Here is a 13,976-nt window from a genome sequence, read left to right on the forward strand (position 1 = left end):
CACGGGGTGCCTGGTATAGTACATGCAGTCAGTAATATTTACAGAGTGGTTTTCAACCAAGCAATTTTGCCCACCAGGGGGACATGTGGCAATGTCCAGAGATAGTTTTGGTTGTCACAACTAGCAGCTGGTGGGTCAAGATCAGGGTTGCTATGAAACATCCTACAATGCACAAGACAAAGATTATCCAGCCCCAAATGTCAATAATGCAGAGGTTGAGAAACCCTACACTACAGTCAGGCAAATCAGAGATCAATTTCTAACCACTGATACTAACTGCTTGGCCTTGAGTAAGTTATCGCATTTCTCTAAGTCTCAATTTATCCATCTGTAAAATGGGGAATTAACTATAATTGCATATATGAAATAAATTAGATAGTGCATACAAAGTACTTACTAGTGCCCAAGCTGGTTACTCAGTGGTTAGAGTGTCAACCTGCAGACTGAAGGATCCCAGGTTCAATTCTGGTCAAGGGCATATGCCCAGGTTGAGGCTTGATCCCCAATAAGGGGCATGCAGGAGGCAGCTGATCAACGATTCTCTCTCATCATTGATATTTTTATCTCTCCCTCTCCCTTCCTTGCTGAAATCAATAAAAATATTTTTTAAAGTGTTTAATAGTGATTGGTGCATAGAAAGTGTGACTTATAAACATATCCTATGAGCATTCTTACCATTAACCTTCACTTACTGTCTCATAATGATGATGAGACTCTTCAGATGGAGTCTTTATGCTCTCAGAACAACTCAGAGTGAGTGTTTTTTACCAAAAGAAGACCCACATTCCCCTATATGTTCAGACTGCATATATGTGCTCACCAGAGGCTCAATAGTGAAAATGTTATTCAAGAAAAGTATGCTGTCCGCCTGAACCAGCCTTCTCTGATTCGCAAAGGTGCGGGAGAGAATGGAGATCCGTTCTCGGAGTAAAGGGTCACTAACAAACTCTTCCAGAAACTCATCAGTCTCATCCTTTTCCTCTTTGATCAGATCCTCGCAGACCCTGAAGAAAACAGAAAATATGAGATTTGTTCTGGTACTCCCATGAAGACCATTGTATAGGGCGCTCCCCTCCGGTCCATCCTCCTGGGAATGATCTCACCCATCACGCTGGGGCGGTCCCTCCTTGCCCTGAGTGTGTAACGTGCTACCTGAGTGATCTTATACTTTAACTTCTCAAGAGCCTCAGTTTCCCCTTCAGTCACTTCCTTCAAGAAGTCCTCCTGGGCTTCCTGTTCTCCATTTGCTTTCTCCTGAGCCCTTATGCATATTTTATTTCTGGTAATAGTGTTTTCCTAAGTTGCTGTTTAAACACTTAACATCTACTCCACCTCTCACACTTCAAGGACAATTTTGTTTCTGTTAAACTTGCTTAGCTTTCATTTTTTCTTAGCTGGAGAACAAAACTGAGAGCCAGTGAGCACTGGGTTTGGATGCTGATTCTACTGTCTATTTACAAGCTCTGTGGCTTTGGGAGCCACTAAATTCCTCTATGCCTTAGTACCTTTACCTATAAAACAGGAGCTCCCTCGTCCTAAGGATGTGCTGAGGATTAAATGTGATCAAGGACCTGGTGTAGTTCCAGGGACAAAGTAGATACTCAATAAATATCAGTTTTCTCTCTCAAACACAGGCAATTACCAAGTTGTCAAGTGTATGAGATGCTTAAACTACATCTAAAGAAACCTTTTCTCCCTCTTTCTAGCTCTTTTTTAAAATAATTCTTTATTGTTGAAAGTATTATATAGTCCCCCTTTTCCTCTCCATTGCCCTCTCCAAACCCTCCCCCTTCTAGCTCTTCATGGCCCTTGTAAAAGTCAGGAAAGCAGCCCTCTATTCTGTCCTCACCACAGACATGATCGCATTACTCCTGATAGCCATTACTTCACCTGAAAAAGAGAGAAAAAGAGAGAGAGAGAGAGAGAGAGAGAGAGAGAGAGAGAGAGAGAGAGAGAGAGAGAAAGAAACATCGATGATGAGAGAGAATCATTGATCAGCTGCCTCCTGCACGTCCCCCTCTGGGGATGGAGCCTGCCACCTAGGCATGTGCCAAAATTGAACCTGGGACTATTCAGTCCACAGGCCGATACTCTATCCACTGAGCCAAAATGGCCAGGGCTCACCTGAATTTTTGGAGACTTAATTTTATCTCCTCCCAGGGTATATGACTATTTTCTCCACATTGTACTGGTATCATCATTGATGAGAGACAAATTATTTAATGAGAGCCTAGGGTCACTGAATTCCCGCCCCAGGCCCAACTATTTTCTAAATGACTTCATGCAAACTGCATACTTAGCCATGTCAAATAGCTTTTTTCTTTTCTTTTTCTTTTTTAAAAAATAATTTTCGTGTCTAGGTTCCTCTAGCCACGTAGCATAAAGATGTCAAACAAATGGCTCCAGTGTGTTCTGGTTCCATTCTGTGCTTCCTTTTTATTGTGTCCGGGAAGCAGTGTCCCAGGTAACGAGCAGTCCTTCTATACTGCTGCGCAGAGCCGCGCAAATGAGAGAGCGCTCAGTCCGCAGAAAGGAAGCCGCCAATTCCTGTGAGGGGAAGCTATAACGCCTGCCTCTAGAAATCAGTCCTAAAGGAATATCACAGATGTAAGTAAAAACACAGCTACAAAGATGCTCATCAAAACGCTGGCAACAATACCGAAAAATGTGGGTAACATTTATGTAAGAGATTGAAGGGTTGGTTAAACAAATAATGGGAATCATAAAAAATTACATTTATTTAGGGGTCTAATGGGAGTGGTGTGTGGGGATAAAATGCCTCGTATGGACTAAGGACGGATGATAATGCTCCATGAACTGAAGAGTATGATTAGCTCAACCCTTGAACTAGAAAGAAAAGGAAACAGAACATAAATTGCCAAGCACGGCTCTGCTCCCCTGCTGCTGGGACTCTGAAATCATCAACAGCTGCATAATGCAAAGGGGGTGGGTGGAGGCTTGTCCCAGATGTCTAATCTCTGCCCTCTCATGCGGAAATGGAGCTACGGCTGAGATACTAAAAGGCAACAACACCTTGAGCTGAGTTGACTCCAACAAGGGCTTCCAGATACCCCAGGCTACTTGGGGAGCCATTTTTCCTGCTGATCTCCATGGTCTCCTGCTTCAGGTGGTTCAGATGAGGACACCTCTTATCAGAGAGCTTACCAACACACCAGCCTTTTCTCTCAGTTAAAATCAAGGATTTACCTCATTTTCCAAATGGTCTGGCAGCCACCAACACCCACCACCTTCAGGCCTCAAGCAGAGTTCAGCCATGGATTAGAGTCAACGGGGAAGACCTGTGTCTTGGGTATAATTGAACCAGTAATACTTCCTCATCTTCTGGAGCTAGATACCCTGCTCCTTTGCAGCACCCCGAAGAGATGATAACTGGATGCAGCACCCTGAAGAGATGGGAACTAAACGCCATGGCTTTCACAGCTGGGAGAAATACTCCCATGTCCACCCCTGGGTTACAGCCATCTACCTTCAAATGGACCACGTGACCCTGGTCACACTGAGCACTCTGTGATGACTGTTATAAGCTGAGGACGAGAGGTCCTCTCCCTGTTTATCAAATACCACTCAAGATTAAACTTATTACTCCCTGGGTGGCAGGCCCAAAGCCCAGTTAAAACTGTTCTACCTAGAGAAACATGTATTTCGCTATTTCTGAATGTTGTGGAATAAGTCCATGCTGACTACTTGTGGGAGTCCACGGAAGACTGCGGGAGCTCCTGCACGGAGTAAATCTAGAATCTGAGTCAGCTGCTCTTGAGGCAATGGTCACGACCTTCATGAAGAAGTGGGGAACCGAAATCCTCAAAAGCCCACGCCAAGTCCGATGAGAATGAGTATGAAAGAATCTTATGGTAATGTTTTATAATGCCTCCAGGATAAAGGGAAGGAAGGAAGGTGGGATGAATGCTGCCTCCATTTCTGAAGAGATTAATTTCTCTACAAGTCCCAGAAAAACATCAAAAAGGCAAAGACCCAAAAAGGCAATTTTTAAGCCCTCTGTGTCTCCTTCTGAAGGTTTAAATAAAAGTGGGGGGGGGGGGGGGGACTTAAAGTCCAGAATTTCTTCCTAGGGGGAGTGACATCTTCGTTGTTAGAATCTGGAGCCTGGGGTTAGCTCACAGTCCCAAATCTGGACATGTGTCATAAGGTTGGTACCAACATGCTGAGGTGTGTGGAGAGGAAGTCATCATTCCTAGAATGAAAATGATAACTTCCAGAAAATGATAATTCCCAGAACGGAACTTCCTTCCTTGAGGAGGGCTGAAATTCCTCCACTGGGAGATCAACAAGATGTAGTGGCCAACAAACCACAATGGCTGGAGTGGGGTCTTGAGGGTACCGGTTAAAGCAATTAGCAATCTCAATGTGACCCCTGAGCAACTTCCAGATCCTTTAAGATGAATGCCTTAGGACAAGGTGTAAGCCATGTTATAGTTGGAAAGCAGTGGGTAGACTCCCAAGTCTCACTTAAAAATCTACACTGATGTTTTAAATCGTAGGTCCTTGGGATGCTGCGAAGGGAAACTTTAGTCTCTCAAAGTATGCATGAGACCATTTAGAATAGGTCCTCTCTGTCCCAAGTTCAGGACCAAAGTCAACCTTCCTCTCTACATTTTTAACTACAAAGGCTGCAGAAGGGGGAAAAAGGGGGTAGATTGCTTATCACCAGAAGCAGGAGAGTCAAACATGAGGAGGACTATTCTGGGATTTACCTACTCTGGCCTTGTTGGGGAGCTCAAGAGAAGATTTATACCATTAGCTAAAGATCTGACTGCTACTTCTCGGGGATGAGCAAACCACTGACCACAAGCAAGCTACCAGAGAACATTCTGCTTTGCCTGACACTGCTGTGTGGCTTGAGATACAACTTGCGGATTTGTGACTTAGAGGAGAAGAGGGTCCATACTCACAGCAAGAGCACTGCCGCCTACAGAGATGGGAACTATCCAGAGATGGGAACTAAATGTTCAGTAAACAATAAACCTCTCTGTAATCGACTTTTTTTTTTTTTTTCAAGAGGATGGGCATCTCATAGCTAGTTATGTCCAGGATAAGAATCCATGACTAATAATATAAGTTGTGGCATGTTTGAGGATGCATTAAGGAACAAGAGAGGGATGTGAGAGAAGCGATTAATCTAGTCAAATAAGATATTAGGCATAAATGGCCTATTTCCCCTTTAAATCAATTTCCCTTCACGTCCCAGGCATCTGGCCCTAGGAGAGGGGGGAGAAAGGTAAGGAACGGAATTTCCAATAAACTCGTCACATAAATCAACCAACCAGTTTGAAAAAACATGAGTTATGTTGCTATGTCCAGTGAAAATGGAAGTATTCTTATTTAGCCATATGGTGCCACTTTTCAAGTTCATTGTTTAAGGAAAGGGCATGATCCTAGATAATAAAACTAGGTTTCTAATCATGGTTATGAAAATGCTGTATTAAGCCCTTGCTACAAAAAAAAAAAAAATTGCTAGATGAACTAATGAAAGAGCAAAAGAGGTGGTGAAAGAAAGATAACATAAGAGAAAAGGAATAAGACTCAATGAGGATAACATTAAAGAGATAAGGGTGTGAGTGTCTGGGAAGGTGGAATGGGGAAGGGGCGGGGAGAGAAATATCCATCCACATGTGATTGAAATTATCTACTCTATATCTTAGCATCTCTGAGAGCAATTGGTTTGAATTCTTCTTGAGTTTTCTGTTGACATTAACATCCTTAAATATTTTTTTTTTTTTTGGACAGAAAATATATCCTATACATATAGTCAAATACATAGGCGTAGTTGAATTGAAAGCTGGCTTCCTCTCTGATAGTGTATATTCATTTTCCTCAAGAGATTATTATACCTACAGGACAAGCAGGTTATGTAAACACTGCATTGACTACTACTCCTTTGCTTGTACCTGCTCTCGCATCTCATCTTTAAACCTGGTTAGACCATCTGGTTGATGGTACACATCAGCTAGGGGAATCAGGACCAAGGAAGCAGTGGATGACCAGTTTTCTCTTACCTTTCCCAACTCCTGGTGCTTCTATAGCATGAGGCCAATGAAAGTTTTTAGGCAGGAAAGGCTTTTCTTTTCTCACTTTTTTAAAGATGACACAGTGGCAATCCAGTGATTAAAGCTCCCTGCCTGAATAATGAGGCTTCTGGTTCCTCTGTGTCTTGTCATTGTCCTAGCTCCTTCTGATTCAATTAGGGGCAGCACAGTGGGGGATTGCTGCCTGGTTTCCATGGACCTAAGACTTTTATTTTTATCACATACTAACTTGGTTTTAAACAAAGCTTTGAAGCTTCCCAGGACTAATCTTTAATGAAATTGGAGAGGCAAATAAAAAAAGGCTGAATAAATCCAAATGAAAGCAGCAAAGGTGCTAATTTGGGGAGGATGAAAGGAGTTTAAAGGTGCAGGGGTAGATACAGAAAAAAGAAATATTCAAAATTTAATATTGAAGAGATTAGTTAAAATAGTTGAGTTTTCTATTTTATTAACTTTCTGTACTGCCTAAAGTATCACTTTAAAAAGCAGAAATTAAAGATAACAACAAAAAAATCATTAAATTACTAGTATATGGTTAGCAGGGATTCAGCAATGCTACTAAAACTGGGAATATAAAAGCTGTTATATCTAAGCCCTTCTTTTTCCTCATTCTTTCTATTTTCTAGAAATACCTTTTCACTAAAAAAATAAAATAAAATAAAAAAATACACATTGATCCCAAACCAAGAGAGATTCTTTTCAGAAACCCTATGACACTTGATCAATCTGATTAGGTCTATGAAATGAAATACAGATGTATATGTTAGTTTTGAGGAAACAGTGAAGATTTTTATATTTGGTCTTCAAAATCCAGTAGTTTGGCTACTGATAAATTATAACAAGGTTAAGATTGACTGATAATGGACAACATTGTGTTCGACATAGTTCAATTCAAGTTCTTTTAATGAAAAAATGAGCATTGTACACTGGAACTAGGCTATAAAAATTTGACATTGCTGAGTTGGTTAAAACGTTACCACGAAAGTCACTGATTTTTCATAATTAACTGAGCTTTGTGTTTTCCCAAATTACAGCACCTAGGTGATTTTTCTTACAAACCTATACTTTTCTTTATCTTCCTCTTCCTGGGTAGGAAATACCTTCCACTGGAAATGGGCAATGATGTTACTGCGGTTGTAAATAGTTATAGTTCTCTGATTGGCCAGAGATATGTAGGTTTTCTCAATGATCAAAGAATTCTTGTCCAGCCTTATATTCATGTCTACGGCAGCTCCATACAGAGATACAAACATTCTTTCACCTGGAAATTAACAAAGTAAACACACTTTGAGATTTGTTCTAGAATGATATTACTGGGCTTTTCCCTCCCCTCCCACCCCAAAGGTGAAGTTAGGGAAGATTGCACAAGCATTACACATTTCATTCTTTTCCCCAGAGGTCAGATATGATTAGTAAACTTCAATTATGTTTGGTGCAATTATAAAGAATCAAATCTTGCTTCATATGAGTTGTTGTGGTAGTTGTTACAAAACTTTTTCTTCTTTGTGACAGTTTTAAATCCTACAGCCCAACCATGAAGTCAACTGAGTTCTAGAATTATAACCATTTGCCTCATCTCCATTTCAAACATGAGCTGGATTTCTGACTCTTACAGTAACTGTACCAAGTATATCTGGGGAGAGCTGCTCAGCATGTGAGGATCTAAGTCCAAAATCAAAGGGAATCAGGAAGGAAATTCAATAACTTCATTAACAGAAAACAGACTATTTAAGAGAAGCCACATTCCTAGATAACGGCAATTAAACTAAAACAAAAATGAAACACACATACACACACTACAAAAACAGAAAGACAAAAGCTATGCTTATCATTTAAAATTCTTTTAATGTTAAAGAACACCTTCATTCAACATAGTAATTTATCTCAGACTTCATTTAAGATGCACAATTGCCTTAATTCTAGGTATAGACATGGGGGCCCCATTTCCAAGAAGACACAAACCTACACACTATACTCTACCTGCCCTCTGTAATGTCATGGGAAATAGATAGAAAAGAAAATGCTTAGATACTATGAAAGTTCTGTTGATCTGTACTGCTAAAGCTTTAATCAGCAACCAGAAAGCATAATCATTTACACTTTATTTTTTTAGCAAACATTTTTGTTCTATTCACATTTGTATGAACCAAGCAGCTAGTTAGTAAACTGACAACAATATACATTTTAAATGTATATTTCCTGCTAAATAACTTAAATATCTGAACAAAATATGAATACGGTCGAAGAGGACGACTTTCCCCCAAGAGGAGAGGACCGGTCTTCGGTCAAGGGTATACGAGTAGCTGCGCTCCCCTGCTAGAACCTCCAAACAAGCTCTCAAAATATGAATAAACATCTTTTTAAAGGCACTTCAGAGGTATTGTGATGGAAAGGAACTACTGGGCCAAAATTAAAGAAAAAACAGGACCCAAAGAAATAAATGAGGATGGAAAAAAATTTTTGACATGAAAACATGCTCCTCTTGGCAATTTTGAGCTACCATTCTTGTGAGGGCAGGAAAGATAGAAATCAAAGGCTAAAAATGGGGAAACTTGAGATGAAAAAGAAAAAAAAAAAGATCCTCCCAAATAAGCTGATCCTCAATCCTCATAGAACTGTACATTCAAGATGAGGGTAGCCCTAGTTCAGAGATAAATACTATATTGAAATTGTCTATGTTTTTCAGATAACTTTAAGCATTAAATTTGGTGGTCATAGGATAGCTTTGCTCTCCAAAACAAAACATAACAAAACCAACTTGTCTCTTTTTGGAGGAAGGTACTTGCACCCAAAGTTTCAAAATTTTCAACATTGCAAAAAAACAAAACAAAAACATAGCCAAACATGAGACATGTTTAAAATAACAACAACAAAAAAAAAAAACCAACTCCGTAAGTTAGAACCTGAAGATACAAGCCAAACAGAAACAGATCCACAAAGAATCAGATAGTAGAATCATAACATCTAGACTATGCTTAGTAATTTAAAGGGGAAAAAAGGATGAGCTTAACTATATGTAAGGGAACAGGAAAATTTTAAAATCTAGAGAATTTGAAAAAGAGCCATATTCTTGGTTCTCATAGAAATAAAATAAAATAACCAAAAAATGTAAAAACTCTAAGAATAAATAAATTAAGTCAAAACAGAGCCAAATACTTTTGGAAGGTATTATATATATTATAAAGACAGTAAAACAAAACATTGGTTTAATGATGTATTTTGTTTTTAAAGAAGTGATATTGGACAACTTAGCAACCATATGGAAAACAACATCAGAATAAAAGCTAAATGAATCAAATATTTCAGTGTTTAGTATAAAACCATAAAAGTACAAAAAACTTTTTGATAACTGTAGAGGGAAAGTTTTCTAACTTTGACTCAAAATCCACGTCCCTCTAAAAAAAAAGACTAGAAAAGTAACTACATAGAAATGACAAAAGAAATTCTGCATGGCACAAATGTTCATAAGCAAAAACAAAAGAAGAAATGGGTGAAATATTTGCAACTATGTCTGAGACAAAGGTATTAAATCTCTAAATATATAAATAGCTTTTAGAAGTCAACAAGACAATCCAATAGAAGAATGTAATTGTGAAAAAGGAAATACAAAGGCCCCCTATATGTATTAACAGATGCACGGCTTCACTCATAATAAAAGAAATACAAAAGAGATGTAATTCTATACCATTTCCCCCATCAGATTAGCAAAACAAAACAAAAATTTGAGAACATAATTTGTTGTCAAGGCTAAGGGGAGACGGCACTCTCACACACTGTTGGGGGGGGCGGGGAGATACATATGGTTCCATTCTTCATGGAGTCTATTTGGTGACACAGATCTAAATATCTATCAAAGTTATAAAACTATGAATCCTCCGGCTCACTTTTAGGAATTTATGCCATGGACAAATCAGAACAAGATCAATGGTAGTCAATACAGCATTGTTCTTAATAACAATAGAGTGAAAATAGCCCAAGTATACCCACCAGTAGAAGGCCAGTTAAATAATCTGTGCTACATCTGAAAGTGAAATACTGTGCGGGTATGGAAATGTGCACAGTGATATGGAAAGATCTCCAGGACATATTATTAAGTAGAAAAAAACAAGGTTCAGAACAATTTATACAGCATGTTGTTTTGGATAAGTGGGGAATGCAATTATTCACTCATGTTTGCATCTATTTGTAAAAAAACACTGGGAAGATATGCAAAAAAAAAAAACACAATAAAATAAAAGCAAGGTGGGGTGAATGAGATAGGATGGAAATAACACCTTTCAACATATACTTTTAAATATATTGCTTTAATTTCTGAATATATGAATGAATTGCTTATCCAATATTTTAATGTAAAAATGGATTTATAGGGCCTCGGGAAATGTTTAAAGCTTCTAGATAGCACTAGTGATGAAAGAAATATAAAATACCGTTTCATAACCATCCGAAAGAAATGCGTACAGCAAAATGTTGAGATACGTTAAACATAATGGTTGTTGATTATATCATGTCTGTGCTTTTGTGGTTATTTGAAATAAAGGGGAGGGGGGAAAGTAGGCTTACAGTTATTCATATGGAAACATACAATACAAGAATAAATAGTAATACAAGAATAAACTCTATGTCTCACATACTCAAATCGGTAAGCATACTTTTGCCCACCCTGTATTTCATTGGTTAAAAGTCCTGGGGAGGGCCCAGGGGGAGGCAGGAGGAGTCAATGGGGGAGAAAAGGAGAATGTGTGTAATACTTTCAGCAACAAAGATAAATATTTTCAATCAAAGAAAATATTCAAGGGTTTACTTATTTCACAAAGATCCAGGGGGTCAGAGAGACCAATGTCATCCATTGCAGTTGCTCACCACAAAACTGTCCCTTCCCAGAAACACAGCGAGAGCAACTATCGTCTTTTCAAGAATGATTGACCTAATAATCATTTTCTTCACCACCATCTTCCAAAAAACCATCAGATCCACAAGGTGAAGGAAACAATGACTCTTGTCTTATCCCTATGGCTGTTGAAATACTTCTTTGTTATACCCACTTTCCTGAAGAGAGCCTTAAAAGGGGTCCTGAGCCCCCAGCTACTTAGAAGGATGATGGGCTGGAGGTGTGAGGCCTACAGGAACGGGTAAGGTGGCTGTGCCCCAGTGCTTCTGTGTCCTTGAGTGCCTGTTCCCACAGCGTTTCTTTTTGGGGTTTCTGGGGTTGAACAGCGCAGTTACTGTAGATGAGATTAGCCACCATCATTTATTCGGTCCTTGTAAAGATCTATTTTGTGGAAGGTCTCATTACCTCTTGCCAGTTTTGCCACTATCCATCTAGTAAGAACAAATATGAACAAAACTAATTTTACCAAAAAAGGTGAAGGCAGCTGTAGACACAATACATTTCATACTGTGGTTTCAGTACTTTCAGACAGCAGAGGACGGCTTAAAAAAATATATGAGTGGAGCCCTAGATTCTCTAGGGCAGCGATTTTCAACCTTTTTCATCTCCCGGCACACATAAACTAATTACTAAGATTCTGTGGTATACCAAAAAATATATTTTTTTGCAGATTTAACAAAAAAAAATAGATGGAATTTTGATTCATTCACATCAAATGGTTATTGTGTTGGCTGCTGTCATTTTTTAAAATTTGACAATCTAAAGGAAAAGAGGTCAGTGCCCATGACTGAATAGTCAGGTACTGAAGGTTTTAACAATTCTTGTGGGACGTCAGTGTTGAAAATTGCTGCCCTAGAAAACTAACAAGTTGGTGGATGGAGTATTTCTCATCTCTTGGTCACAGCAGGGTCAAATTCACCAAATCAAGTGAATTGCTGAATCAAACTTCTGTGGAAGTGCTTTGAAGGGCTTAAGAAACAAATTAGGGAACTTGACTGAGCTCACCCAGCACACCAGGGGCAATGCCAAAATCAGTATTTCCAATCTGCATGGAAGGCAGTGTGGGGTTATAGAAAGGGCGATGGTCTCAGATGGTGTCAGAGGCCTGGGTTCAAGTTCCAGCTTTACTTAGGTATACAATCACTGAATGTCTCTGGGCCTCATTTTACTGATCTCTACAATGAAGGGAGTTAAAGAGAGGTACTCTAATGTCCTTTTACATACTAGCACCGAATGAATTGTGAGTCTTTACGTCCTGTGTAATTGACAGAACTTTCATTCCACTTCCCTAAACAATTCCTAAACAAAAAAATGTATTTTTTGCCAATAAACATAAAATTTATTCTTGTATTAGTATTTATTCTTGTATTATGTTTCCATACAAATAACTGTAAGCCTACTTTTCCCCCTCCCCTTTATTTCAAATAACCACAAAAGCACAGACATGATATAATCAACAACCATTATGATTAACATATCTCAACATTTTGCTATACACATTTCTTTCGGATGGTTATGAATTGTTATTTTAGATTTCTCTTATTACTAGTGCTATCTAGTCTGTGTGTCCTAACTTCTGCTATTCCCTACCCTGTGCTATGGAATAAGAACCAAAAAATAAATAAAACTAGATCAAGTGATATTTCCATTGCCTGCAAGCCATGTTAAAACATTTGCTTCTTTTGCAATAACTAAGTTTTGTTAGATTTCCAAAGTACAAAGCACATATTTATAATATAATAATCACATAATCGAAACAAAGTTCATGCAGGTAAGTCTGTATAGTATATTCAGATAAGTACTATTTAGCAGCTTCAACGGCAAGATATTAAATCACTCTCAATTACTTACTATTTTATATTTTGGTGTTCCTTTATGGGCTTTTAGAAGGAAAAAAATAACTTCTTTATGGTTCACTAGAGTAAAATATGTAAATGACCATATAAAGCTGTCCTGTGAAGTACTAATATTATTGCGTATACATTTAATAGTACATCATCACACCTCTGGGGAAAAAGCCTACTTGCCAACTCCTGAATTGAAATATCTCCTCTTCAGTAAGAGACACAGTACCTTTTAAAATGCTGAATAAGTGCATTAGCTCTATATCCTGATGATGCTAGCACTTAATGTCACCTCTACGATGACAGCAACCTCACTGGGCACTGATGAGAACACACAGCTATGCTCCTACTTCTAGGGCTCATCCAAGCAACCAAAGGTTCAATAAGAATGTCTCTTTCTAAAGCCTGTTCTGAATATTCGTATCACCTTGAACCCTTAGGTTCAATGTCTCTCCATGCCCAGTTGAAAAGATGCAAAACTTAAACATTATCAACCGTTTGTTTATCTCATACTGGTCAAATAATCTTTTCACACCTCAGTTTTATTGAAATGATAGAACTAGTTCATTCATTATTGTTTTGTTTTATTTTGTTGTTACCAATGTTACCAACATGTTTGTATTCTTAATCTTTTCTGGAGGATTTCTTTGTCAAAGGCAGAAAGTTGCTTCTGTTCTTTCTCAATTTTAGGCCACAATAAAAGGTAACGAAATCAATTGGTAAAATCAATTGCCTAAACAAACTTGATTCCTCCACAGAAGGGCAAACACAAGAAAGGAAGGAGAGTTCTGGTTCAGGAAAAGGTTAATGAATATCATATTAGTCATTGGTTAAATTTAATACTCAATCTCTTTAATTGCTAGAACACTGGTCAAACTCTGGTTGTTGAAAAAGCAAACTCTCCTGGCTGCATTCAACCAAGAACACATCCAGTGGGGGACCAACAACTGAAAGGCAGAAACAACTGTTTTAGAAATATGGCCCATCCGGTTTGGCATTGTGGTTGAGCATTGACCTATGTATGAACCAGGATATCAGGGTTCGATTCCCAGCCAGGGCACATGCACAGGTTGCAGGCTCGATCCCCAGCAGGAAGTGTGCAGAAGACAGCCAATCAATGATTCTCTCATTGATGTTTCTCTCTTCTCTCTTCTCTCTCCCTCTCACTTTCTCTCTCTC

At 38.7% G+C, this 13,976-nt stretch overlaps 1 protein-coding gene across 1 annotated transcript in view; it reads right to left on the reverse strand.

The window, feature by feature from the left end:
- Positions 1 to 13,976, reverse strand: part of HYDIN (HYDIN axonemal central pair apparatus protein) — a 316,871-nt gene that overhangs the window by 215,651 nt on the left and 87,244 nt on the right. The window contains 2 exon segments of the mRNA XM_045582700.1: positions 821 to 1,004; positions 7,125 to 7,326. Of these exon segments, the coding sequence (XP_045438656.1) occupies positions 821 to 1,004; positions 7,125 to 7,326 (386 nt within the window).

Source organism: Pipistrellus kuhlii, unplaced genomic scaffold (genome assembly GCF_014108245.1).
Source record: "Pipistrellus kuhlii isolate mPipKuh1 unplaced genomic scaffold, mPipKuh1.p scaffold_m20_p_17, whole genome shotgun sequence".
Classification (NCBI taxonomy): Eukaryota; Metazoa; Chordata; class Mammalia; order Chiroptera; family Vespertilionidae; genus Pipistrellus; species Pipistrellus kuhlii.